General features: G+C 37.1%; 1 protein-coding gene across 6 annotated transcripts in view; it reads right to left on the reverse strand.

Annotated features, from left to right (window-relative positions):
• Positions 1-25,273, reverse strand: part of LOC110839031 (HEAT repeat-containing protein 5B) — a 54,075-nt gene that overhangs the window by 12,140 nt on the left and 16,662 nt on the right. For 4 of the 6 annotated variants that reach the window (XM_022082816.2, XM_022082812.2, XM_022082811.2 and 1 more), the window contains 23 exons: positions 24,736-24,877; positions 16,341-16,552; positions 15,738-15,885; positions 14,935-15,045; positions 13,687-13,864; positions 13,195-13,355; positions 12,488-12,737; positions 12,166-12,309; positions 11,363-11,486; positions 10,678-10,804; positions 10,353-10,464; positions 9,750-9,868; positions 9,402-9,535; positions 8,850-8,959; positions 8,233-8,396; positions 6,460-6,492; positions 4,654-4,728; positions 4,299-4,574; positions 3,012-3,293; positions 2,372-2,561; positions 1,582-1,751; positions 647-788; positions 342-521 (listed from right to left, as the gene is read on the reverse strand). In XM_022082816.2, coding sequence (XP_021938508.1) covers positions 342-521; positions 647-788; positions 1,582-1,751; positions 2,372-2,561; positions 3,012-3,293; positions 4,299-4,574; positions 4,654-4,728; positions 6,460-6,492; positions 8,233-8,396; positions 8,850-8,959; positions 9,402-9,535; positions 9,750-9,868; positions 10,353-10,464; positions 10,678-10,804; positions 11,363-11,486; positions 12,166-12,309; positions 12,488-12,737; positions 13,195-13,355; positions 13,687-13,864; positions 14,935-15,045; positions 15,738-15,885; positions 16,341-16,552; positions 24,736-24,867 — 3,574 coding nt within the window. In that variant the 5' untranslated portion in view covers positions 24,868-24,877. The remainder of the gene's footprint in view (positions 1-341; positions 522-646; positions 789-1,581; positions 1,752-2,371; positions 2,562-3,011; positions 3,294-4,298; positions 4,575-4,653; positions 4,729-6,459; positions 6,493-8,232; positions 8,397-8,849; positions 8,960-9,401; positions 9,536-9,749; positions 9,869-10,352; positions 10,465-10,677; positions 10,805-11,362; positions 11,487-12,165; positions 12,310-12,487; positions 12,738-13,194; positions 13,356-13,686; positions 13,865-14,934; positions 15,046-15,737; positions 15,886-16,340; positions 16,553-24,735; positions 24,878-25,273) is intronic. The other 2 variants (XM_022082815.2, XM_087357472.1) reach the window with 1 other exon arrangement.

A 25,273-nucleotide genomic window follows, 5' to 3' on the forward strand; every position in this document is an offset into this window, starting at 1 on the left:
TGGAGTGGTCATGTCTCTTTGTCCATCTATCCATATGCATGTTTGATCTCTGAAACCAGAGATTATTTTTTAATTAAATTTCATGTTGGAGTGGCCCTGCTGGCTGTGCGTTGCAGTAGCATATTATTAAGACTGGACTTAGAGTTCAGCTAAAGATGGGGACAGTATATATCTCCAAAATGTTGGTATCAACATGCAACATTGATGCCAAAATGAGCATCAATTCAACTTTGATAGCAATAGTGAGACCCTATACACTGGTATCATCCCGTATATATATTCTCCAAAACACAAGAGAGGAAGCAATACATACTTCAAAAAAATATTTAGTAGCTCCTGACCTGTGGCAACAGTGAGGACATCTTTACAGAGGGACAGCCACTGTGACAGGTTATCTGCAGCCATCATCTGTAACATGCTTGTCAAAGTGTCATGGATGTCTTTGATAAGTCTGCTGTCTGTCTCAGTGTCAAGCATGCTGAACAGCACTCCAGGCAGACCACTATCAGTGATCACTAAACCTGCAACAAGTCCAAAATGACATGACAGTAACAAAAGTAAGCCCAAAATCTTCCCAGAATGTTTTAATTTACTGAAAAGAGTTAATCTACCCCCAAGAATTCGAGAGATACAAGACTTACTTTACCTTCTACAATGTTGGTATCTCTACTCTCACTGGCAAGAGTCATGGCATGTTCACATACTTCTTTAGCTTCTCGCTGGGCAAGTTGTCGTAAGCATGAAATTGCAGCTTTCCGTAGTAACAAATGATTACTCGATAAAGTACGCTGTAACAATACACCAACAAGTACATGCAGAGTGGAAAGATACTCTCATTCAGCTTATAGATAAAAATGATGACTTAACACAGTGTAACTTTAACGTCTGGCATAAATGTAAGGATGAGTTCTACGTGCCAAAACAATGAACAGAGTTTCATTGCAAGTGCTCAAAACATCCTTTGTTGCCTTCTGTCTCCTTACTTTTGCCATTTGCATGTCCATAAAAGAGATGCATATCAGACATCTGATGGATTAAACAAGAATTAATTTTCATAAAACATTCAGAATGAACTGATTTGATTTTCAACAACTTATTACTGTTGCCACTGGATATCGGTACAAACATAAGTAAAATATAGAGGGCAGAGACATGGAAATGGGACAATGTAAATTAAATCACAAATGGCACTGGTTGTGCTGGTAATGTTAACACTGAAATGTATTGCTTAAAATTTATCAACTGTGCCATATGACCTTTGCACTATGTCCCTAGTTTCCTCCTTTGCCTGTGCAGAAGGGAAGCAATGAAGTAGGTGTCATGTCAAAAAAATTTAAATGAAAATGAGGGCTGCCACTTAGAAAGGAGGCTTTTCTGAATCCACGTTATTAAATTGTCTTTTTAGCTGACTTACCTTTCAGAGAAAATAATACCAGGTTTAATTAATTCCTCCTACAATGACCTGTTACTCTTCAGGCTTATAAGTAACTACTAGACACTTAATAGTGGCAGGCTCTTAATGAACCTTTAAGTTTCATAACAGATAGGGCATTTGTCAGTTAAGCTACCTTTGGTACTTACACATAGTGTTGGTACAAGGGAGGAGAGGTTAACATGACGGGGTGCAAACAGGTGCAGTTGCTGCAAACAAGCTGTTGCCTCAGCTTGAACCAATGGATCTTGGTGATCCTGCATGATAGCACATGCGCATAGGAAAGACGAACGAGCCATGCAGATTGATGTGGTGTTGCCTGAAAATGTAAATAAGATTCCCACTTACTTCATAGCAAAAAACAAGGAATACTGTTAATGGAAATTTCTGTGACATGCTTCAAAGATATGAATATTCATGATAAAGTTAAAGTCTCAAAAACACAGTCACAGAAGGATCAAGAACATTTCATAATACACAGTTTTTATTCTCTTCAGCATACTCACTCCAAACATCACAACTATGTTGAACACTGTCCAATGTCTGACACACATTTGATATATACAACATTTTAAAAGTTAGTGCTACTGGTTGTTTTTATCAAACCTGACCCTGTCCATGGAAACATGCTGCCTCCATCTTGATCCCTGAAATACTGGTACCCATCTACAAGTCTACACATCACAACTCAGAGGAAGACCACTTATGGACATTTTCAATGCTGTGAGACCCTAAAATCTCAAACCTGATACTGTTTAGTCAGTGGAACATTCTTAAAACTTTTTTTGAGTGTAATCAAAATGATGTACATTATCTTCAGAAATGCATGCATGCACACAAGATTATTTGTAAACAAGTTATTTTTTCAGGATACTATGCACAGAAGATAAATTTTTTAAGAAGGGATTTGTAGATGACATGGTTAATGTATTTTCCTACCTTGAAGCTCAGGTCCTACAGTGGTAATGAGAGCTGACAAAACTTTGCCAATACACTGGTGCACATCAATGTAGGACTGTGGTACATTGAGCAGCAATTTAAGAGCCAATGACAGAGATGGTTCGACATAGCCTCGAAACATGGGTCCACCAGAGTCTGCAATTAGGGCGAGTGCATGTAAAGACCACACCTGCAACAGATAAATACAATTTGCTGACAATCCCAGCACACTAACAGATGATGGTAGAGAGTCTGAAGAAGCATCCCCCAATGTCAGGATGTTTGTATACTGTCAAATGAGACAGACACCCAATGCTGGCAATAATATTAGCAACCTCACAAGTGTCAGAAAGTTATAAAAGACAGTATTTTTTTTGTTTTCAGCATGATTGTACCAATTATACATTCTGGCCATAAAATCCCCTTGTATATGAGCAAATATAACTTGAAAGTGTAAAAATAATAATAACCAAACCACATGTTCCCCTACGTAACTACCTCTGGAAACTGGACTCAAATTAGAATTCAAGTTAGTTTTGTGGAATTAAATATAATAAATTTCTTGAGCTTACAAGCTGCTGCAATATGAAGTGAAGAAATGCAACAACAATTCTGCTTCAGTTCTAATCACTGTGTGTACCTGCACAACAGGAGATGTTGCATCCTGTGCCAGTGCTAGCAATATGCTAACACTAGTGATGAGATGCTGGCTGGACCCCATGCCTCCCACATAACGATGGAGACAGCCTAGAGCAAGTGAATGTCCTGTCCTTGAAGCCACATCACGAGCTGATTTGAGCCTATCAAAACTTGTCTGTGCCAGCTCTGCAGTGAATCGCGAGTCAGCTACCACCTGTGCCATGCGTCCAAGTGACTCTCCTGCAGCACACCTCAGGATAGGGTTACTGCTTGTCAGAGCACCCTAAAGACACAAACAATGCACTTTTAACTCACATATCACACTATTTATGTCAGGTCAAAGCATGCATCAGTATTAGACCTTCATACTTGATGTACCAAGTATATGGGATACTGTAAGATTCTGAGTCTTCATGGTGAAGGGCATTCATAGTAGTGTCCTGGGTTGTTGCACCATGCAGTCTGTTGGTTTTATAATGACATATGAGGAACATACTGGCTCCATCTTCAAGGACAGCATGTTCCTTTGAAACACACACACATATATATATATATATATATATATATATATATATATATATATATATATATATATATATATACACCCAGGAATCTAGACTAGCTCTGTCAAACAGATCCATGAAATTATGAAATTGTTATACGATAATGGAAACAGATAAAGGTTCCAAAATGTTGAAATGGAGAAAACTTATAATGCACTTCTCAAGTTGTAACAAAATAAACTGAATGTAAAAAATTACAACATTAATCCCTATTTACCTTAAAATAAGTGTGTAACTGGAAAAGAATCCTACTGATTAAATAAATCCAAACATGTTTGAATGTAATCTTCTTGGCTACATGTTTACCATTAACATACCTCACTCCTAACCATAATGAAAGACCAAAGTATTACTCTTTGTGTCTGACACCTTAGTCCTTCCAAGGTAGTATTAACTAATCATTTATTTAAATACCACTTCCAGGTCATGTTGTTTATAGGCCCTGGCATAATATTTATGTCTCAGTGTTCTATCAAACCTATGAAAAGTGTGAAGTCAAACCATTCCCTCACAAAGAAAGCCTTCATTAGTGCACCAGAAAGTGAAGACGCTCTTGATATATTGCATTCTCATAAGAACAAATTACATATACAATAGAAATTTATTATTTATACTATAAGTGAAAGGTCTTATTCCCTTCTTGTAGAGTTTTATATAGGCTAATTTTACTCAGATTTTCAGAACCATTAGAATATGGAGAAAGCAGAAAGAAATCCTGAACTTACAATTATAAGGGATGCAGCTGACTTTTTCACATCATCTTGACCAAAGGTTGTTTTGGCCTCTGTAAGTCCCTTGAGGCCACTAAGAACAGCGGTGAACACATTCATTTGTACTGCTTCTTGGCGTGAAGACTTAGCATGGCGTATACATTCTGCAAAGTGGTCCAACATCTGCAAGCGATGCTTATTGGCAACACGTGGGAAGATCTGACCAAACAGGGACACTGACATGTCAATGACAGCAACACCCAGTGGAAGTGGCCCAGGAACAAATTCACCCTATAAAAGAACTACAAATTGAAATTGCTCTAAAGGAATAATACATGATTTATCTTCTTTTAAGGTTAATGATACTTACAGGAGATACTGGTCGATACAAGCAACATGAGTCGTGCTCCAAAGCCCCAGAACCAGCAGCACTGTTTGGCTGAAGCTAGAAAACAAAAGCATATATCATTATTATATGCAATAAACAAGATTATTCATACATATGCATGAGCCACAGTAACTCTGCAAGTACAGTGACTTGTAGTTTCATTCCCAACAGGACACAGATTCTTCTCTTTGCTGCTTCATCTATTCTGGCTTTGGGGCTAACAGTACCTTATTCTCTGGATAATGGGAGCTATTCTCCCAAGGGAAGTGTCCTGAGTATGAAGCTGACTATTCACATCTATCTAGTCCTGAAGTTCAGAATACATGGAGCTTGCTTTACCTCCACTGTCACGTATATCTTCATGGTGTGGTCCTTAAGCACAAGAATAAAAGCAGCCATATGAAAACAAAATAGATGATAAATCATGCATCTGGGTATAAACTTTTAATTAACAAGTATCAGTGAAATTAATTATAATACTGTTTAGTCTGCAATAAAATTATATGGAAAACTGCATAAGATTTGCATCCAAAACAACAATAATACAAATAACAGCAGGCCTAGAACAGTTTAATGCAAAACACTGCCTGAATGTCTTGACTATGAAACAAAAACTTGGAGCAATAGCAAAATGCTTAAAGTGACATATCAAAAGGAATAAAAGGAGGCAAGAACATAATTTCCAAATCAAACCCACAAATTCTTACAAAATTTGTGTAAGTATCTTGAGTTAAGAGTCAAATAGCACTCTACTGTGTTAAATAACCTATCACATAACAAATCAACCCAGTTTCTGTCATTGTTGTTGTTGTTGTTATTATTATTATTATTATTTGCATTTTCCTAAGAAATTCAATTCACAATTTACAAAACAATTAAATAATAAGAATAACATTGCATATGGTACAGCCATGAAAATTACTCTCACATGCATAAGTTATAATTTGGCAGTTATAAAGGTGTGCTGAGCAATACAGCACAAATAAATCAGAAAAATTAAACAATTCTGTTACTCTACAAAGTTAACACTTATCAGATTAATCTAAGCATTATACAAACAACTTACCAACCATTTCCAGTAGCAATACATATAAGGAGTCCCAAACTTACTTATGTACATTACTGGACACAATACCATGTATATATGTAAAGTAAGTTACAAAGTGAGAAAAGATGATAAAAGTATTTGTATTTTGTAAAGTAAACCAGAATACGTGAACATCAATACATACAAAGTTTCTCGACAGGATATTCTAACAAGGTTCTACCATTTCTGAAACTGAGGTATGCACTGAGAGTTGTCTTGATAATTTGATTTTGGTATCAATCTAATGTAATCTCCACTTTGTGAAGCAAATATTACTACAATCAGTTCTTATCAAAATGTCTCAAACATAAAATTCATTATGATAAACTTTTACTGGAAACACTTGTTGATGAGACAAATATTTGATGAAATATAAATAAATTACTGTATGATTCAATTCAGTATAATAACAAGTGTGATTAGTTTTGCAACAATATAATTTTGTATTGCCAATTAATGAATATCAAGGGCAATATTTGTAATATTGAAAATAATATGCTTGGAAAATATGTCCACTACAGACTAGAGTACACCTTTCCACTCATTCCCCCAATTAATAAATCCAGAATGAAACCAATTAAAAACAAAATAGAAAGATGAAGGAAATAGGTTATACAGATTTAAATCAGCATCACATTAGCAAAGCTGGAAGCCAAACCAAGACATTTAAGTATGCAGCATATTAGTTGGCATGTACTCACATGATCTCCATCAGCTCTGCGATTAGGCTCCATCTAGATGTACGGATGAAAAGAAAGTCCACCTGTTAATTGCGTTAGAAACCATCACCAAAACAAAAGAGAAGCAGCATTTACGTGCTGAGAATGTTTTTTACAGAAAACTATAGTGTGTACAGAGCAGTGATAAAGATGAGATTATAACCAATACAACACAAAACTTAGCAATGTACATATTAGATTCAGAGAAAAATCAACCAATAAGATAATCATCAATACCAAAAGCATTCAAAAAGTTTTAATTCAATCTGACACACCAAACAAAAACAAAGACAAAGACAAAAACAAAAACAAAGTTAAACATTTGTAAAAGGTAATGGGAAAGATTTCTTCCTTCAATGGGAAAAGAGATATATGCAAAACACCATAATACTGAGAAATATGTATCAGTTCAAATTAACTGAGAATAACAAAACTTTGTAAGTTTTCATTATCCTCAGGTTAATGGATAAATTTCCTACATACTGAATATTTAAATACTGGAACATACAGACAAGAAGGAATACTCACCAGATTAAGCACTGAAACACAGTGACAAAAATGACAACCAGTCCACAAACTTCTTCAATGACAAGCACCATAAATAAAAATAAAAATGCAGAATGATAGAAGTTTGAACTTTTTAATACAAATTACCATATCAGTGAAATTCTATTTCTCAAAAATAGCAGAGACAAAATGTATGGTTCTGAAGTCTCGCATGTGCATAATTCACTGCCTGCTATCTAACTGGAATATTGTTACATTACCAGGTTTCATCATGTTTGATTATTAAATACTGTCATGTTGTATATCCTATACACTGCCTCAACCCGAGGGAAGACAACATATGAGGGTGTTTGAAATAAAAACAAGGTACTGAAAAGAATATCTGGATCTAAGACAGAGGGAAGTAAAATGAGGATAAAGACAATTTGATGAAAAGCATAATAATTTTTACTTTTTCTCAAATATTATTAGGGTGATAATACCAAGAGAAATGTAATGTGCAGGGCATATAGCATGTACACAAGAGATGAGAAAAGCATACAAAATTTTAATTACAAAACTTGAAGGGAAGAGACCATTTGGAATGCCTAGGCACAGATAAAATAATAATATTAAAATAGTTCTTAAATAGTGTATGAGGATAAGAACTGGATTCAAGTGACTCAGTATAAATTCCAGTGGCTGCAAAAATGTTTAGAATAAAATTATATAGACAAATAGTTTACAGATATTTTTGATAAAGTTGGTAGTTACAATACTGACAATCGACAGAAACATAAGCAGCTATAATTTCTTCATATTCACTGTCCCTCATTATGTCACAGCTTCCTTTCTATAAAGGTGTTGAAATTAATCATGAGATATAGAAGTTTCGTCTCCTTCAGTACATTTCTTGTACTGACACCAAAGTCATGTACCACTTATCAGAAACTTTAGCATCCAAAAATACCACATTTTACTATCAAGATAAATCCTCAATGGACCAAAGAAGGAAGATTATCCATCACTTTCACAATAAAATGGAAATATTAAACTTAACAGAATGCCAAAACAAACACACAACCACAGACAGCAAGAAATATATGTAAATTCATCCACCATTCATGCAAATTGAAGCCAGAAAGAAAGAACATTATGCTACAAATAACTGAACATACACTTCAGTTTTAGTTCAACTATTCAGGACAAACTATGAGAATGTTGAAGGACTAATGTGATGTAATGCTGGCAACAGCGAACATTACAAACCTGATCTTCTATGGTGCGGTGATCTGTTTCTTGCAGCCATGTTCCTAAAATAACTGAGTCATCAGCATGACATACAGTGCGAAGCAGTGATGTAGTTGTGTTAGCAGGGTTTTCAGTCAGAGTGAATTCTGCTACAAGCATTCTTAACAAATGTGTGTACGAAGCTGGAAACAAGACAAGAGTATCACCACAATGGTCAAATGATTACAAAAAAGTTAAATTTTAATAAATCTTGCGATATAACAGACTGTAAAAAATTCTAAGTAATGTCACTTTCTTTCAAAAGCAATGCTGTCACCAATAAAAATGATAAAAACAATAATAACCTCCTGTTATTTACATTTTCCTGCTCTTTGGAGTAGAGATAATATCATGACACATTTAACATGATTCCTTCTGGCAGAATACAATAGCTGGAAGGTAATGAATGTAATGGAAATTTGAAATTAACTTAATGTTTTTATTTTTTTGGCCCGAAGCACCTCCATTAACAAGATTTTACTGTTTCAAAATTAAATTTTAGCACATTCATCCACATTAATAGAAGATTATTATATATTTAATGACAGAAAACAAGAACTTTCATACCATCTTATACTGACCACCATAAAAATTACCTTCAAATGCATGTGAAGGGAGAAGTAACAATGTTTCATATAATCTCAACCTCACCATAGCAGCTGGTGCCTTCAGGTGTTGCCCATATGTTTTTAAGACGGTAGATATACTGAAAACATACAATGATGCAAAGACTTCATAAAAGCGTACTCAACAGATGATATCTGAGAATAATGGTAATGAATTTCCAGGTTCTGTAAAAGGGTAAAAGGAAGACAGTATTTGATTAACTGAGGGATTACTACAGCTTCTTAAAGACTTTCCTCTGTGAAGTTCTTTCATAATACAGCAAGGCAGAATTCTGAGGTCATAACCAACCTCCTACACCATGAAATTAAGCACCAATTATAAGTGTTCTATGTAAGATTTGAGGTTTTCACAGCGGTGAGTTTGAAGATTTCTGTCTTCAGCGTTGTTGAGCTGTGTAGTCTGGTCGATGTTTACCATCAGGGCAGTATGACCTCTGAAACATTGGTAAACATCGACCAGACTACACAGCGCAACAACCCAGAAGACAGAAATCTTCAAGTGTGTTCTGATCATTGACTTACTTTGTTAGCATTGCAAGGGCAGATTCAATTGGAGTAAGCAATCGTCTGATGATGTCCTCAGTAACCAACTCGGGGCAGTTCTGAACAAAACTGTGCATTGCAGACAGAGCTCCAGCTCTTCCCTCCAAAGTCACCTAAATAAATACATATAGGTCATTTAGTTAACACATAACCTCTGTACCTCCCCCATTTCATGCCTGCTACTCTTATTGCATACTGAGACAATTTTTAGAAAAATAAACAGCAAGTCTCAAGAATATGCATATAATTAACAAATTTGTAAGAAACAGAAAACTATGATAATTTTTCATAATTCTTGTTTAATTTACAGCCATGTGACTGACTCACCTGCCACGTAAATGCATCTCCTCTTGCCTTTTCTGATTCCAGTTCTTTATTTGAACGTGGAAAGGAATTTCTCCACAGTAACAGCATTCGGGGCAACAGACCACGCACCACAGGAACACCTAATGCATTAATTCAACTTCTTTAAAAATACATGAATGATAATCTGTTCACTGCTGTTTGATACAAAGTGTTTCCACATTACTAATGAAAATGTTTATATGTTAAAAGATGATTTCATGTGCTGGGTGAAAAATTGCAAAAATGAGATGTCACCTTTCGAAGCAATCTTGCCCCCACTAAGAATACAATGAAACTTTATTATTTATAACACTTCATAGTTGCTCATTTTCATATTTCAATAAAGAAATTATGTAGGTGAAGAATTTTTATAAACACTTACTATAAGAGCCAGCAAAAAAAAATTTTTGTAGTAAAATATTAAAGGCTGAGACCACTTGAGCGACTTGTGCACAGATAGTGTGTATGTGACAGGATATGACCCAGTGATGGACTCTTGTGAATTACGTGGTGAAACTTCGGGTTTCATAAAAAGCAGGAATTTTTTTTGACCAGTTGAGTGACTATCAAGCTGAGTTAGCTTACCCAGTGTCATAATAGCACCGATCAGCAGCCAACCAGCCTGAGTTCTGTTAAGAGACAATCTGCTGTTTTGACTTGCACTGCGCAACAGTTCTTCAGATGTGTTAAATATCACCTGCGGACAATAAACAGAATCCTTGGTAAAATCAAGAATACCTTGTTCTAGTATTGCCCCCCCTCCCTCCAGGTTATGCTTACCTGACAACTATTCATTTCTGAGGTGGGGGTGCTAATTCTGGTGATGTACATTGCAGTCAGAAACAAGACAGATGAAGTAGAGCTATAAAAAATAACCTATAATTCTAATAAAAATTTGTATTGACCATACCTTCCCTTTAGTGTGTGGAACACCCAAGGGAGACAATCGAACGCCACCCAACACAGCTGCTAGTGCACCACTATACCCAGCAATAGCTTCAGGAGATGTTCGCATGTTTTCTATGCCCTCTACACATCTGCAAATTAGAATTAAATATTTCAACATGATATAATAAAGTTCTCAAAGTCTTACCTTTGATCCTAATTGTTATCTAATCTGTAAAATAAAAACTGATGTTATTAAAAAATAACATCTGTACATAACAAACCAACAATATAATAACAGTCACTATAATGATGATGGAATATAAAACCAAGCAGTTTTGGAGATTTTACAATGCCTATTTTACTTCAAATGTTTCAATTTATGTTTAGGTTGGCAGGAACTACAAATTAACAAATTTACAACTTCGTCAACCATTTATATGCCTAATTTCAACTCATACAGATGCCACATATAACCTCACTACACAATCATCATGTTTATAATTCTTGACACACAAAAACTCATGGTTTGTTATTTTCATCAAATGAATGGCAAATTGTACATTTTTATGCTAGGCTCTTGTTTTATCTTCTATAAAATCATTTTACCCACAAAAGTTGCAGATATTATAATACTACTTTCTGAGTGCAACTGAGTAAACACACATATGAAAATAAACATGGTAATGTTCTGTGTCATAAGCACCAACCTGTCAATGAGAGGTGTTATTTGGCTTGGTACAGCCACACAGATACAGCGAAGGCACCATGCAGCTGCTAGTCTAGCAGCTTGGCAGGGATGGATCAGCACTGCCATTATGGCTTCAATCAAACCTACACATGAAGTATGTAATTTTATTCCTGGTTCGCGTGATAACGGACATAAAATGCAAGTGATCGAGTCAGATTCAAGGTACACATTTACCAGCATAAATCAATCGAGCTCATTCGTTTAACTTTCATGAGGCTTCCAACATGATGGCTGTAATTCCAGTACCACATATCAGTCATCCGTTATTCCCCATCATTTCAGAAAATTCTGCACTTGGATTAGTATTTTGGATTTTGGATAGTCATGTCTTTTGTTACCTTTAATGTCTTCCATTATGAGCCAGGGTAGTTCAGTCAGTATAGTGTCTCACTATGCACTGGATAACTGGGGTTTGGTCGCTGGCAAAGACAAAGGACTTTCCTTCTAGATTCAGCATTCAGATGGATTCTAAGGCCCACCCAGCCTCATATCCAGTGGGTACTATGGGCACCAGGAGTAAAGCACTACAAAGGCATGACCCCCATCACTCACTCATATCTAATGTCGGGGTCAAGAATGAGTAGGAGCGAAACCGCCTCTCCCCCAAGCATCTTCATGGCATGTAGTGCTACAGCTTTACTAAAATATCTTCAATTCCATCTTGAAATTGATTAACCCACTCACAAAAATATCAGTTGTATGTCAAACCTCGTATCAATAAATATTCTTCATAAATGTCCGATGTCACTCAATATGACTTACTTAGTGACTGGTCAGTGAGGAGGTTGCCAGCTGTGGTTCCAAGCCCAAGAATAATACTTCCCATCTCTTGCAAAGCACAAACCAACAGGTGCTGACTGAAGAGGGTCTCCTGATTAAAATCCTTTGCATTCTCTGGATTAAAGTCTGCAAACAATACAAGAAATATAGTGGTATTTTAGGATTCATCTGCCATAAATAAATATAGTATCAGAATGGGGAAAAAAAAAGAGCATCTGTTCACTGATTTAAAAGGCACACATGCAAACACCAACAGTCAATCTTTCTTTAGAAAACACAGTACTGCAATAGGCAATCTACTGACCAATAGAATTCATCTGCTTGATGACAATGTGAGCTATCTCCTTGCAGGCAGAAGCTTGTGCCTTCTCTCCCAGCATGCGACCCAAAACACTCCTGAGAATGAAGTTAATGCATTTGCGAGAGTAGACAGCATCTACATGGGATGATGCTGCTTTTGGGTTTGCTACTAGATCCAGGACATGTGTAAGCAGAGTTGTGATATTGCGCTCTAGCCATACTCCTCCAAGGATTTGCACAAAAATCACATATGCCTGAAAGGAGGTATATGAGGTTTTATTAGAGGCCAAAAGACTGATTACAAAAACATTCCCATAAGATATTATCTTCTCAGCGAAGTTGTCATTCAGTCATTATAAGCGACGCATGCCATGGAATTATTTAAAATCTCCAACAAACTCTCTGAGTAGAGATGCAACCAGAAACAAAAAATATCTATGGTTGTTTTCTGCACAGCCTCTGTAAGTCAAACAACAGGCTTTATCTTTATGCCAGTTATAGTTTGTAAGCCTGTTCAAATTCATCGGCAATGATTTCTTTTGTATCTTAATGCCCTCATCATCTTTCCTTTACCCCTTCCACATATTAAACACCTTCCCTTCTTTTTCCTGTATTGCTTTCCCATCTCTTTCACATGCCAGTCCCCTCAGTTCTCTTACTTCTCCTTGCTTCTGCGTCCCTCTTTTAGTTCACATCACACGGTCTACTCACATGTGTAACACCAACACGAACTTCCCTATTGACACCAGAACTCCCTTTTATCATTTCTCCAGTGCCCTTTAGGAACCCAACTCCTCCTCTTAAAAAGCCAGACATCAACACTCCTAACGATTCTTCTAAGGAAATTGGTTTGAAGCCTTTGTTCTGATGGGCTAAACAAATCAGGAATAAACACATGTCTTCAGAGTTAATGTAAAGCAAAATCACATTTTAAAAATAATGGGTGATATTTAAGTCTTCAAATATTCACGACTTGATATCAGGCAATAGTGTAAGATATAATAAACTTTCTTTTTTAAAATAATTGTTACCCTTGTGCTTAATAAAGGATCATGCAATGAAGTCATCTTTGGAGAGTGAAGGTACAGCTCCTTACATTCTTAACCTTGATACTAGAAGAAGGTGACTGATCTATTTCATGCTCCAGTAACCCTTCATTTGCTCCTCTGAATACATTTTTTGGTTGGTTAGACTGTTTGTTACCTGCAGGATTTCCTTTCTGTGTCTGTTGTGTGGTGGCTATCAAAGTTCCCAACAGCTTTGCAACAGCACATCGTACTTCATAATTGGAACCATCAAATGCTCGGAAACACAGTGTTGCCAAGCTCTCTAGCTCTGTTGTGTACAGAAACGGTGCATGGTTCAACATCTCCAGAAGACACTGAAAAGTATAAACACATCATAAAAATCAGAGTACTTAGTATAAATATTAAAAACAGGATTTATAATTTAGAAGCGCAGAGTTGGACAAAATGCCACCTTCACTGCTGTGAGAACATAAAATGTGAGACAATATTTTGTCCTCAAGGAAAATTTAATTTGTTGCTTGTCTTGTATTTGAAAGTCTGTGATGCTTATTTCACCTTGTGTTAAACAAGGAGAAGCCTTTAATAATGTTGAAGAATTACAATGTAACATTGCTTACCAAGTATGAAAGTAGCTGTGAGACCTTAAGTTGGTAACAATGTGCTCTCAATTAACAACAAATTCATAATTCACAAATTCTTTTTTCTGAAGAGATCACATTCTTGCACAAGCATTTTAAAGTTTCAAAAGCATTAAAATTAAAGCATTCTGAATTTAAATGATTCACCATATTTATCAATGCTACAGCTACAGACACTATATTAAGTGCCAAATAATATAGGTTCATCATGAATGGTGAGTATGTCAAGTTTGGAGAAAAATGGATGGAAATATTTATGACTCATTTTAAGATACAATGCCACATTCAGTCTGTGTGATAGTAACTAACTCCACTGAACTATAAAATAAGTTTTCCTCCTGTTACCAAGGTCAAAGGATCATTACCATGTTAATAAAAGCCTGACTAAGGATCACATCCTAAACCAGCTGAATCCATTCCACACATTCTGAAAATATCTTCTCTCCCTGATATGTAGAGATTCAAACAAATCAGAAATCTGCCAAATACACATCTAGCATTCATACTGGAATCCATTGGGAAAAAATAAAGTCATTTGTAAATTAAAATTTAGCGACAGAATTATAACGTACATCCAGACATGTGGCAGGTAAGTACACACATGCAATACCGAGGCAACCACATAGGAAAATGAGCAGATGGTAAATCGCTTTCTTAACGATCTGTCACTATAGTGTCAATCAAAATTCACATACACTTCATTTAATACCATGACCACCAGAAAAAAAGCAATGGTTTACCATTACTTTGTCAACACTTCAGAGAAATGGATGATGTAAAAGTACCTTAGCAGCAGCACACCTAACAGCCATTACACGATCTGTCAAACAATGACGGGCTGCCTTGTATATTTCTTTATGCACATTTGAGATGGCATTTCCCATACCAGAACACACCTGTAAAAATTAAGTAATCACCGACTCATTAAATACACTTTTATACACACAAACTGGTAAACATGTCCATTCCTTGTCCTGACTGTACTAAAACAACTAAATTGCTTATTTATTATAGTAATATTATAAATACATATTTCCACTTCCTCACTTAATGGTTGTGTACTCCTGTTATAAGATGTTATCTTATAAATATATTTGCATTGACACCCTACCCAAACAAAACGTTACTAAAATTGCCCATTAAGTGAACTGAAATACTGACCAAAAAAAGTATCCCTTTATTGTTATTTTCTCTTATCAGTAGATTTGTACCTGCAGTAAAAGAATAGTAAGACATCTGCAGAGACCCAATTGTAAAGATAGTCTAGAAAGTTAATGTACTCTGAAGGATAATTGTAGGGATGTGTGTATCGACAACAAGAGGATTCCTTTGAGGTGTGGTAAATGAAGACAAATGACTTCACAGGAGACAAAAGAACAGTGGGCAGACAGAGTGTGGGGAAGATACTGTATAGGAAATGAAATGTATGCACAGGCAATATTAGTAATTTTCACTGTTTTATGCATTAGGCTATGATTGACAGAAGCATCATAACCATTAAAGACATTAAACGAGAGAAAAACACTAGGCCAATAATACCAAATATAATATTTGATGAATATTGGATACATGACAATTGAAACATTACCTTTTCCAAGGTAAGCATTATCTCAATGCGTGTTTGTGATTCTGCACTCCTCAGGGATTTGATGAGGATCTGAACAGTTTCTTCATAGGATCGCCCCATCATCCGGCCCAATTTCTCGTACATGCAACCCACACAACAAATAGCTGCCCTGCACAAAATTTATGGGCAATTCAACCAACATATATTTACATTTTAAATATTAGAAGTTGGTTTAGAACTAATATCCAGTACTTCTATGTGCAAAGTACATGGGTGGTAAGCTACCAACTATTATGAATTTCATTTTTTGTCATTTTCCTCAGTCTCACACCAAATACCACAACAGTATTTTAAAATAATATATGATCTCCCCACTTAAAATTATTGCATACTTACCATACACAACGATCTCTTCACCTCTTTCTACACAGCTGAATCAATATAATCAAACTCAGAACTGATACGTTTTCTCAGATATACCTAATTATATTCATCTCCACACATTACTTGAAGATTAGTAAGATTTGCCATTGATGCAGTGTTGTTAAAATTTTACTGATAAGTGAAGTTGTGTTTCCAGACATAAAATTAATTGCTCTTAGTAACCATTACTCAGTTACTCACAGCCGAGTAGGAAGAAAGCTGGGCGAGTCATCCTTGTTCTTCAAGATATCATTACACTTATTGACTGTGTCAAAAAGAAGAAAGGTATCACCCACACTAAACAGCGTGGCAAGGCAACGGGCTATAAGTTTGCGTGTAGGGGGACCTGGAGACTCTTGAATGTGCTGTGTTAGCTGTTCCACAAGCTTCTTCTGACAGCCCTTGATGTCAGACTGTAAGAAAACATCATGCTTACAAAACAATTAAATGATACACTATGAAGATGTCCCTGTGCCATGCAGTCTGGTAGAAGTTTACCGACATTTGAGAGGCACTTCCTGCCTCCATCATCATTAAATAAACAAAGAACCAATGAATTATATAATCCCACACTAATTCCATGCAACTGCGCCCTCTTAAAGAAGCTGGTTATGCTCAGCTGTTTAAGAAATTCACTGGCTTTTATGGAATCATGTTCGCAAGAGCCCACCACTGGGGACTAACGTGCACCCTATAATCTCATACGGTGATAAATTATCCACTTCTTAAAAATACAAGTCCTTTTTACTACAGAAGCTTTACTCAGTGTGGTCTCCATAAGATTTACTTAAGTAAAAGGTGAAAATGAAAAATCATGTATCAGCATGACAAGAAAAGAGATGATATGTACAGGAAAAAAAGAAAGAAGGGGGAAGTTTCAGCAAAACCCCCAGGGGGCTGACTGAGACAGGAGGATGCTTCTGCACGCTCCTTGGAGCAATCCAGATAATGGAGAGCTTAAATCTGCGTCCTGTCATTATGAATAGTAGGACCATGGGGATTCTGTTACCACCATAGAGAGTGCACAAAAGCTCATATATAATTTACTGCTTACATATCATGAACAGGCTGCATACATTGTAAGTACACTATCAGTCTTCTGAAGTGTTGTGACCTGTGTGTTCAGACCACTGCTAGGATTCTTTTCCTGGGGTCATATTAGGAAATTTGAAACATGTGTAAAGTTTTACAAATATGTATGTCTACTGAATGATCATAAATATCACACCCATATGAATAATAGGGGTCTGCAGTGGCCGCGCAGTCTGAGGCGTGGGCCTTGTGCCGCTTGGTCGCTGGGACCGTGGGTTCGAATCCCACTCAAGCCATGGATGTCTGTCCGCGTTTTTCTGAGTTGTGCTGTCCTGTGTACAGGTAGAGGCCATGCAACGGGCCGATCCCTCGTCCAAGGAGTCCTACCGAATGTCTACAGATCGAGCCAACGAAAAGTTTGGACTGCAGTGCTCAGGCACTTGAAGAACGGGTCGTTCCCAGTATCCAAATATATGAATAATACAAATTAAACACAATGCTCACAAACACTAGCCTATTAGCTAGCAGTGCAATGAATTCCTTCTATACTATGAGCCAATTTTCTGTATGATTTCGGGTTTTCAGGGCAGTGAGTCCGAAAATAGCTGTCTTCTGGGTTGTAGCATCATGTATTCTGGTAGAAGTTTACCAACGTTTCAGAGGTAATAGTTGCTTCCATCAACAGGGTGATAAGTTTTGCCGTGAGAATCCCAAATCCTATTTCGCATTGAAGTTGCTTTCACTTCATATTTATGTTCCTATTATTTAGTCTGTTAAAACGTACGATCACAGACATTATGACACCAATAAGTCTGCAATCACACGCTTCCTTTCCAGATGTCTGTAAAATCCTCGCTCACTCGCTCTACGGCGCACAAAAAATCCTACGAGCTGAAATTTTTTTGAGTTCACAATAGGCACACAAACACATTATTCCTGTCCAATTCACAGGACATTTTGTATTGTCAAAACTCTCAAACGAGAATAAAGATTCAGCTTCAATTAGACTATTACGTTTTACATAACACAATGTTAATTATAAGCATACAGGTGTGTAAAAATATATACCTGACCTTTTGGGGTCAATCCTGCCAGGGCGTTTCAAATTAGATGCATGCAACTTGCACGTGTTTCACTCCCACCTGCAGAAAAGAGATGGATCTGGGGAAAGGGAGGGGAAGAAAGTTACTGTTCCCACCTGGGAATTGGTGCCTAGGTACAGGGAAGGTATCCTACAGTACGTTTTTGGGTTAACCATTTGTTCTGGGCATAAGAGGGGAAGGGTGTATGCCCATCTTATAAATAAATAAAATTCCAAAGAGAGGAACAAATTGACAGCGTTGTGTTACACTAAATGGAGTCCAAGAGACAGAGCACGTTCTGACTGCAAGGAACCTTTTGCATAATTGAATATCTGGTACAAAGATGGAAAAGAAATTGGATATTGTTCTGCTACCATACTAAAAAAAGGGCACATTCAGCCTTGTAGGAGATTAAAAGACTATCTTACAACAAGCAAATACTATTTCCTTCCTAATGATATAACAGTTTCTGATCGGCATCAATCCTTAATGTATCATGAACAATGAAACACAGAACGCTCAAAGCAGAGGTGTGGGGATTTAAGTGACTTCAAGAAACGCACCACAAAACATATTGTCCGTTTCTTAGTTAATTTAAATGCAGGTCGACAACTGTGACTCAGAAATTTGGAAGGAAACGGCAGTAGTCTACCTGTATCACTATCCCAGCATTCTCTTCGAGGGCTAAGGAAAACTCGAGATGCGGATCAGACCGATAAATGCAATGCAAATTACATTATATGTACACTATATTAAGTGATTTAAAAATTCCAATACAAAGGGCCAAGATAGCTTATCACTTTACTTCTTAGTGAGATTCGAGGTTCTCACGGAGGCGAGTAAAAAGAATGTCTTCTGGGTTGTTACGCTCTGTACTCTAGCAGAGGTTTAGAGCAGGACTGTGGAGTCGGAGTCGGTAAAAATGTACCGACTCCGACCTCGATATAAAATCTTAAGAACAATTTCTATACCGTGAGAGCCAGCCGCCGGCGGCCTCACGCTTAGGGAGATTCATCGACGCATTGAGCCACGTGGTGTGGGAATAATGCTTTGCAACTTTGGCTGTGGTACCTTAAGAATACAAACTGTTTACAAATCAACCGATTTCTGCAATAACCATTAGACGTATATTTAAATAAAGGTTATAATTCTAAAAAGTAGGCTGATGATTTACGTGGTGGTAATGAAATATCTTATGCTGCCATTAATACATATTAAGGTTTTATGAAGGAGTCGGAGATTTTTAGTACCAACTCCACAGCCCTGGTTTAAAGACGTTTTAGATGTGCTTACTACCTCCATCATCAGGGCGACTATCATCATGTACTGAACTACCTTTACTTCGAGTACAGCGAAATGTTAAGCCAGAGATGACGCTCCCAACTTTAAACTGAGGGTGCGATGCTTGGTCAGGGCTATCGCAAACCTCGTGGGGCAGTGATTAATGAGCATGGAGCAATGGTTGAATGTTGATGGTAGGGGAAACCGAAGAACTAGGAAAAGAAACCCTGATCCAGTACCAAGTCACCTCACTTCAAGACACTGGGGATTATGCCCGGGTCTCTGCGATGAGAAGCCAGTGCCATGAAATGGGCAAATAAATAACTGTAATCAGAGCCAGGCTTTAGGAACACGTCTCTGTATAGTTCAGGTTAATTACAGGACTCTGACGCGCTGGATGACGGTTTTAATGAGAGAGCCTAGGGACTGTTGTCTGCAGGGGGCGGATTCACAAGGTAAATGTCAGGCGTACTCTCACCCTCCAACCCATGACATTTGCTGCCCCACTATTCATTCCTCCATGAATCCATGAACTCAACAGGACCACAGAGTCCGTTTCACTGGCTGACATTTTCATAAAATTGTAACAAGCCACGAGGAACGTAATGACGCGCGAAAGAGTTTCTAGTGATATTAAAGGCAAATTACACGAAAATAAAAATCCCATCTAACACCTATGACACAAGAGAAATGTAAGCAAACATCCTTTCAAGGGACAGAAAGACACGTTTTCCGGATTAAGGGAATCGCGTATTTTGTCAAAGACTTTCTTTTCCCATTAATGATAGGAATAAAATCGTGTTCACTGTAGAGGCGTTGTTACTGACGTCGCTATTTCGAAAAGTCAATTATTATCAGTCGCCTAAGATAAGTGAAATTGTGGAGAGAACAGACGAGCACCCACACAATCCAGACTTTGAAAACCGTGAGGAACTTTCATATTCTGTCAAATATAGGAAATTTCTTGAGTCGGTGGGCGAGTATAAGCTTCCAACGAACTTTGTTCCGTAGGGTTAGTTTATTCACGGAATAGAGATGATAATTTTATTACTTATCCTAAATTAATACAACTTTGCACCAGAACATCGTTTCCTGATATCGTTCTTATCGAATGCTATCGAACAAACGAATTACAGAAGTACTGTAGAAGTTCGTGAACGAAAAAAACCCCTCCAAAGACTAGGATCTGATCTCTCGAGAATAAAAAAGTTATGTAAACCATTTGAGAAGAAAACAATACAAGACGAAAAACCGGTATCTTTTCTTTTTCCCTGCTAAACAAAGTTTTACAATATAACTGTGTCTCAGTCTCTATTATACACGACCATTAACTACAAAATACACTGTTCGCAGGCCTACATGAAAAATACATTCAATAATAATGGTTTTCTTTGGGAAAATTAGCACATTTCAGAACTATAATCAATCCCCGATACAGCGCCCGCCTATATTCGGCCAGCCTACGAAAGCTAAGAAAGCCTCGGAAAAGAAATTCCATGCGTAATTTTAAAAGGAATCCCCCGGTAATCCCAGTTAGTTGCCATCCGACAACATTTGTGTCAATACAAATGTACTGTAAAGCATTAGTCTCAAAAGTTAATTTCCAGAAACTGCAGCTTTAAAGGGTTAACGGCTCTGAATATATGTTGAGACTCTTGGAAACGTGCTGTGGACCCGATAATTAATTCTAATGGAAATGCGCGCAACTCTCACTCAGAAGCCATGCCAGCACGTGAATTAAAGTCAAATGACCAGATATATGGGGTCAGTTCGCAACCGCTACAATTTCCGAGAAAATTAATTAGAATTGCAAGTCACTACCCGCGCCGATAATGCTGCTTCATTTAGCAGTACACCGCAGGACGTGACAGAATAAAGATATTTAAATTAAACCCCTGGAGCGACTACGCGCAGTCAGTAGGCAATTGGTCTATACATAGCATTACAGAACAGGCATAGCCAAGTGTTCAGGCGATCAGACGCAGTGTGAAAAGTCCGCCGGACTTTTTGTCCATAATTATGTGCTCTTAATTAAAATTTACGACGTTTCGGAAGTTAATTATAATCCCGAAAGTACGTGGCTATATAAACCACTTATACGATGGAAAGAGTCAATTTTATTTAACATTACGACTTTTCGGGGGAGTCAATTCAATTTCCGAAACGTAACAATTTTTAATAAAATAAATTTAGACAATGTTTGAGGTCCAATAATAATTATATACACCATCGCAAGTCCTGAATCCTTCCAACATCAACCAGCCAGAAGGTTACCACCGCGGACACCGGTTTCACAAATTTAATAGGCACTGAAGTGACAGGGCCAACCAGCCAGCGCGTTAATATAACTTCGTTTCACAGTTGCAGCTTAACCTCTGGGAAGACCAAAGGTTTTTAATATTTTAAGACCTTGGTCCGCCTTTCGCTATCGACTCGCGAGTAGCCGGGTTATAAATTAAGCCATTTTACTGGAAATTCGTGGCAGTTATTAAAACTGCTACCAAGTACCGCAATGAAATTTTCTCAGTCTATAGCCGCGTGAAAATGGCGTTCTTGTCTATAGTTTCGGATACTGTCTAAAGCAGTGATATTCAACCTTTTTTGTTCGCGTACCCCCAGATATAATTTCTCTTCAACTTTGTACCCCCAAAGTTGTTGTTGTTGTATAACTCAAGTTATACATAGTATATAGTCTACATCTAAAATAAATTAAATAAACTACATCCAAAATAATGTATTAAATAATAAGTTTTAAATGAGAAAAAGGAAAACTAAGCTATTAAACAACAAATACATTATTGTCTATCATATAAAAATTAATAAAGGAACAAAGGTATTTTAGCAAAGCAAAATAATATGTTTAAACATTTTATCAATTATTAATTAATGTGGTTCAGACCTGTTAATGAGATGATTGAGCTTGTTTCGGCCGCCCAGATAAGAATTACATTAAGGAGAAAGAGAAAAAATGGCCCTCCCAAATCGAATGTCCTTACGTCCAATTCTCCTGTGGCTAACCCTAAATCTGGCCCTGATTATTCAGTGTTTATCATAAAATAATATATTTTTTTTAAATTTCACGTTCCCCCTAAGATGTCTTCGCGTACCCCCGGGGTTGAATACCACTGGTCTAAAGTACGAGACAATGCATCAGGTAAATTTTACAGATGTAAAAACACTTGTGAATCATATGCCTTAAGCCCCCCCCCAAAAAAAAAAAACCACACTAAATTAAAATTCGAGCGCTCAAAGGAATAAGATGCATCACCGAATCAACAGACCGACACTGTGTTGACACCTCGTAAAGCGAGCAAGGATTACGACGCCAGACGAATTGTTCACACAAGTCTGGATGGATTAGTGGTCCTGTCACGTTACAGTTAATGAACAAAGTTGTCTCTCTTCAGCAAATTAGGTTTTACATGGCGAGAACCATCCAATGGTTGCCAATATCCTATTATATGGCAAGGATTCCGATATGGAGTGTCTTTTGAAAAGAATCCTTAAAGCACCTGCACACAAGTGATAACATTTAGAATCTCGTCTACTGAACAGAATTAATTAATTAGCTACACTTTATAGTGCAACTTTGTCCCGTTCTTCTTTTTAAACAGACAGGATTGTAAAAATAATTATCTGTGCACATAATATTAATCTCTTTCTCTCCATTACACTATTTAAACTAAGCGTAGATGGGTGGACAGTATTAAGATGGACCTCGAGCGAAATGGCTGTCAGAATTGGATTAAACTGACTGGGGATATAATCCAGTGGAAAGAAGATGTAAACCCGACAATGATCATTCAGATTTAATAAAAGGTCGGTTATTTCTTAACTGATTAATTTAACGACATTTTAATAATAAATTACAAACAATCTCAATATTCAAATGTATTTTCTAAATATTTAAACCGATTCATAACAAACTGCGTGATTATAGTCATATATTTAGGTCTTTCAAAGTTAAACGAACCGCTGTTCACTCATCAATCAGTATTAAAAAGTCATCACTGTGTTAATCCTCTAAAAAACTGCCAACCGTCCTAGCTACTGAATAATCGATCTACTTGAGATATCGGTACGTAACTTTCTGCTTAGTTTTAGCTACGGCAACTTAAGGATGCGGCCCTAGGGTCAACCCAAGCACACTCTAAAGTCGTAGGGTAGGTCGATGTTCAGATACATCCCATTATTAATACAGCTTTTACATTTTCTTCCTGAAACTTTATTCATAATTCATAGAAAGTAGGCCACTGTAATGGCAAAAATAAACAATACGAATTGAGTGTTTTAATGTAATACTGATAACCCCCAAATAATTGCTATTTTTAAGATTGCTTGTTGTCCGGTATAACCCAGTTACAACCCAGAAGACAGCCATCTTCGTACTCACCACCGTGAGAACTTGAAATCCTACTTACCTACTTAATTTATTATTCCTACGGAAATATGTGAGCCTTCGGGGTCTCTAAAACACGGTGAATTCCTCAACAAGCTTAGAACTACATTCTGTATGAGCCTTTATGCCAGACGTTTCGGTAATACATTTATTTCCCTTTTCGTCTAAAAACTCTGTACAGTAGATTCGTTTTGCTAGGTGAACACTGTATGAGAGGAAATTAATTAAGCACACGATACGTTACCAGAGACTTAATTCAGGTTTCGTCAAAGTTCCTAAATCATTTTTGAACTGAAACATACGTTTCACTGCCCTTTACATGAAAAATATTGCTGTTCCTCACCTTCCACTCGCCCAACAATATTTAATGTACCAAGTGACGTTAAAGCTCGAAATTTATTATCTGAAAAAGCGAGGAAGAACCTGTATGTCGACTCATCGGTGTTGTCATGGCAACACGGAAGGTAGCGAGAGGGGTAACTTCTCCCTTACATTATCCTTTTGTACAGAGATAAAGTTTGTCGTAAGAAAGAGTCCTTCTCCTTATTCGTATCGGAAATTCAAACAGCTTGATGGATGGGAGGGGTTCTGAATTGTAATTGTGTAGATTTACAGAATAACTAAATGTGAGAAATAGCCCAGCGGTTATTTTCTTCCTAGAATTAACCTTCAGGTTTCTTAAAAGGCGAAGAATTTATTGACTACATGAGGAACTATTTACCTTTAAAGGACTCCGAATCACAACTTCGCTGTATATAATTATTTATAAATGTGGAAAAATTTGGCTGAAGCAGCAACGTACCTTCTGCGCTGCAACAAGCACCTTATCGAGGAAACGGAGCCATTCGAAGACGAAAACCGGGCGCTTTGCTTCTGGGATCTGCTTCAAAGCCTCCTCGTTCAGTGTGAGGCTGTGACTCAACTCCATCATCATGACAGTCGGCCTGCAACACACACACAAAAAATTGCAACAGATTACAGAGACAACGCACACTATCAGGAATGCGACAATGGAGCCTCAATGTACTAGAAGTTGGGAAGCAGTTGCATGGGGTGAGGGGGTCCAAATCTACCGCCTTCTAGATTACGGGTGCTTGAAGGCGGGACTGCCGACAATTATTTTTTTAAGTGTATGCACCAAATATGCAAATTTACGTTGCTTTCATATTAGAAAGTGGTAAACTACGATTCCCCAGGGCAATTTTCTAACATTTTTTTCAGTAATCAGATATAAATAAAAAAGTGTCAGCCTATAAGAAAATACGATTGCGCAATGCACTTTATACACCTATCAGATTCATTTATGATTCTTGAACGCCTTCACTGTTATATTGTTATAT

This window comes from Zootermopsis nevadensis, unplaced genomic scaffold (assembly GCF_977971745.1).
Source record: "Zootermopsis nevadensis isolate Lab colony 2312 unplaced genomic scaffold, Znev_1.0 Znev_ptg000028l, whole genome shotgun sequence".
Taxonomy (NCBI): Eukaryota; Metazoa; Arthropoda; class Insecta; order Blattodea; family Termopsidae; genus Zootermopsis; species Zootermopsis nevadensis.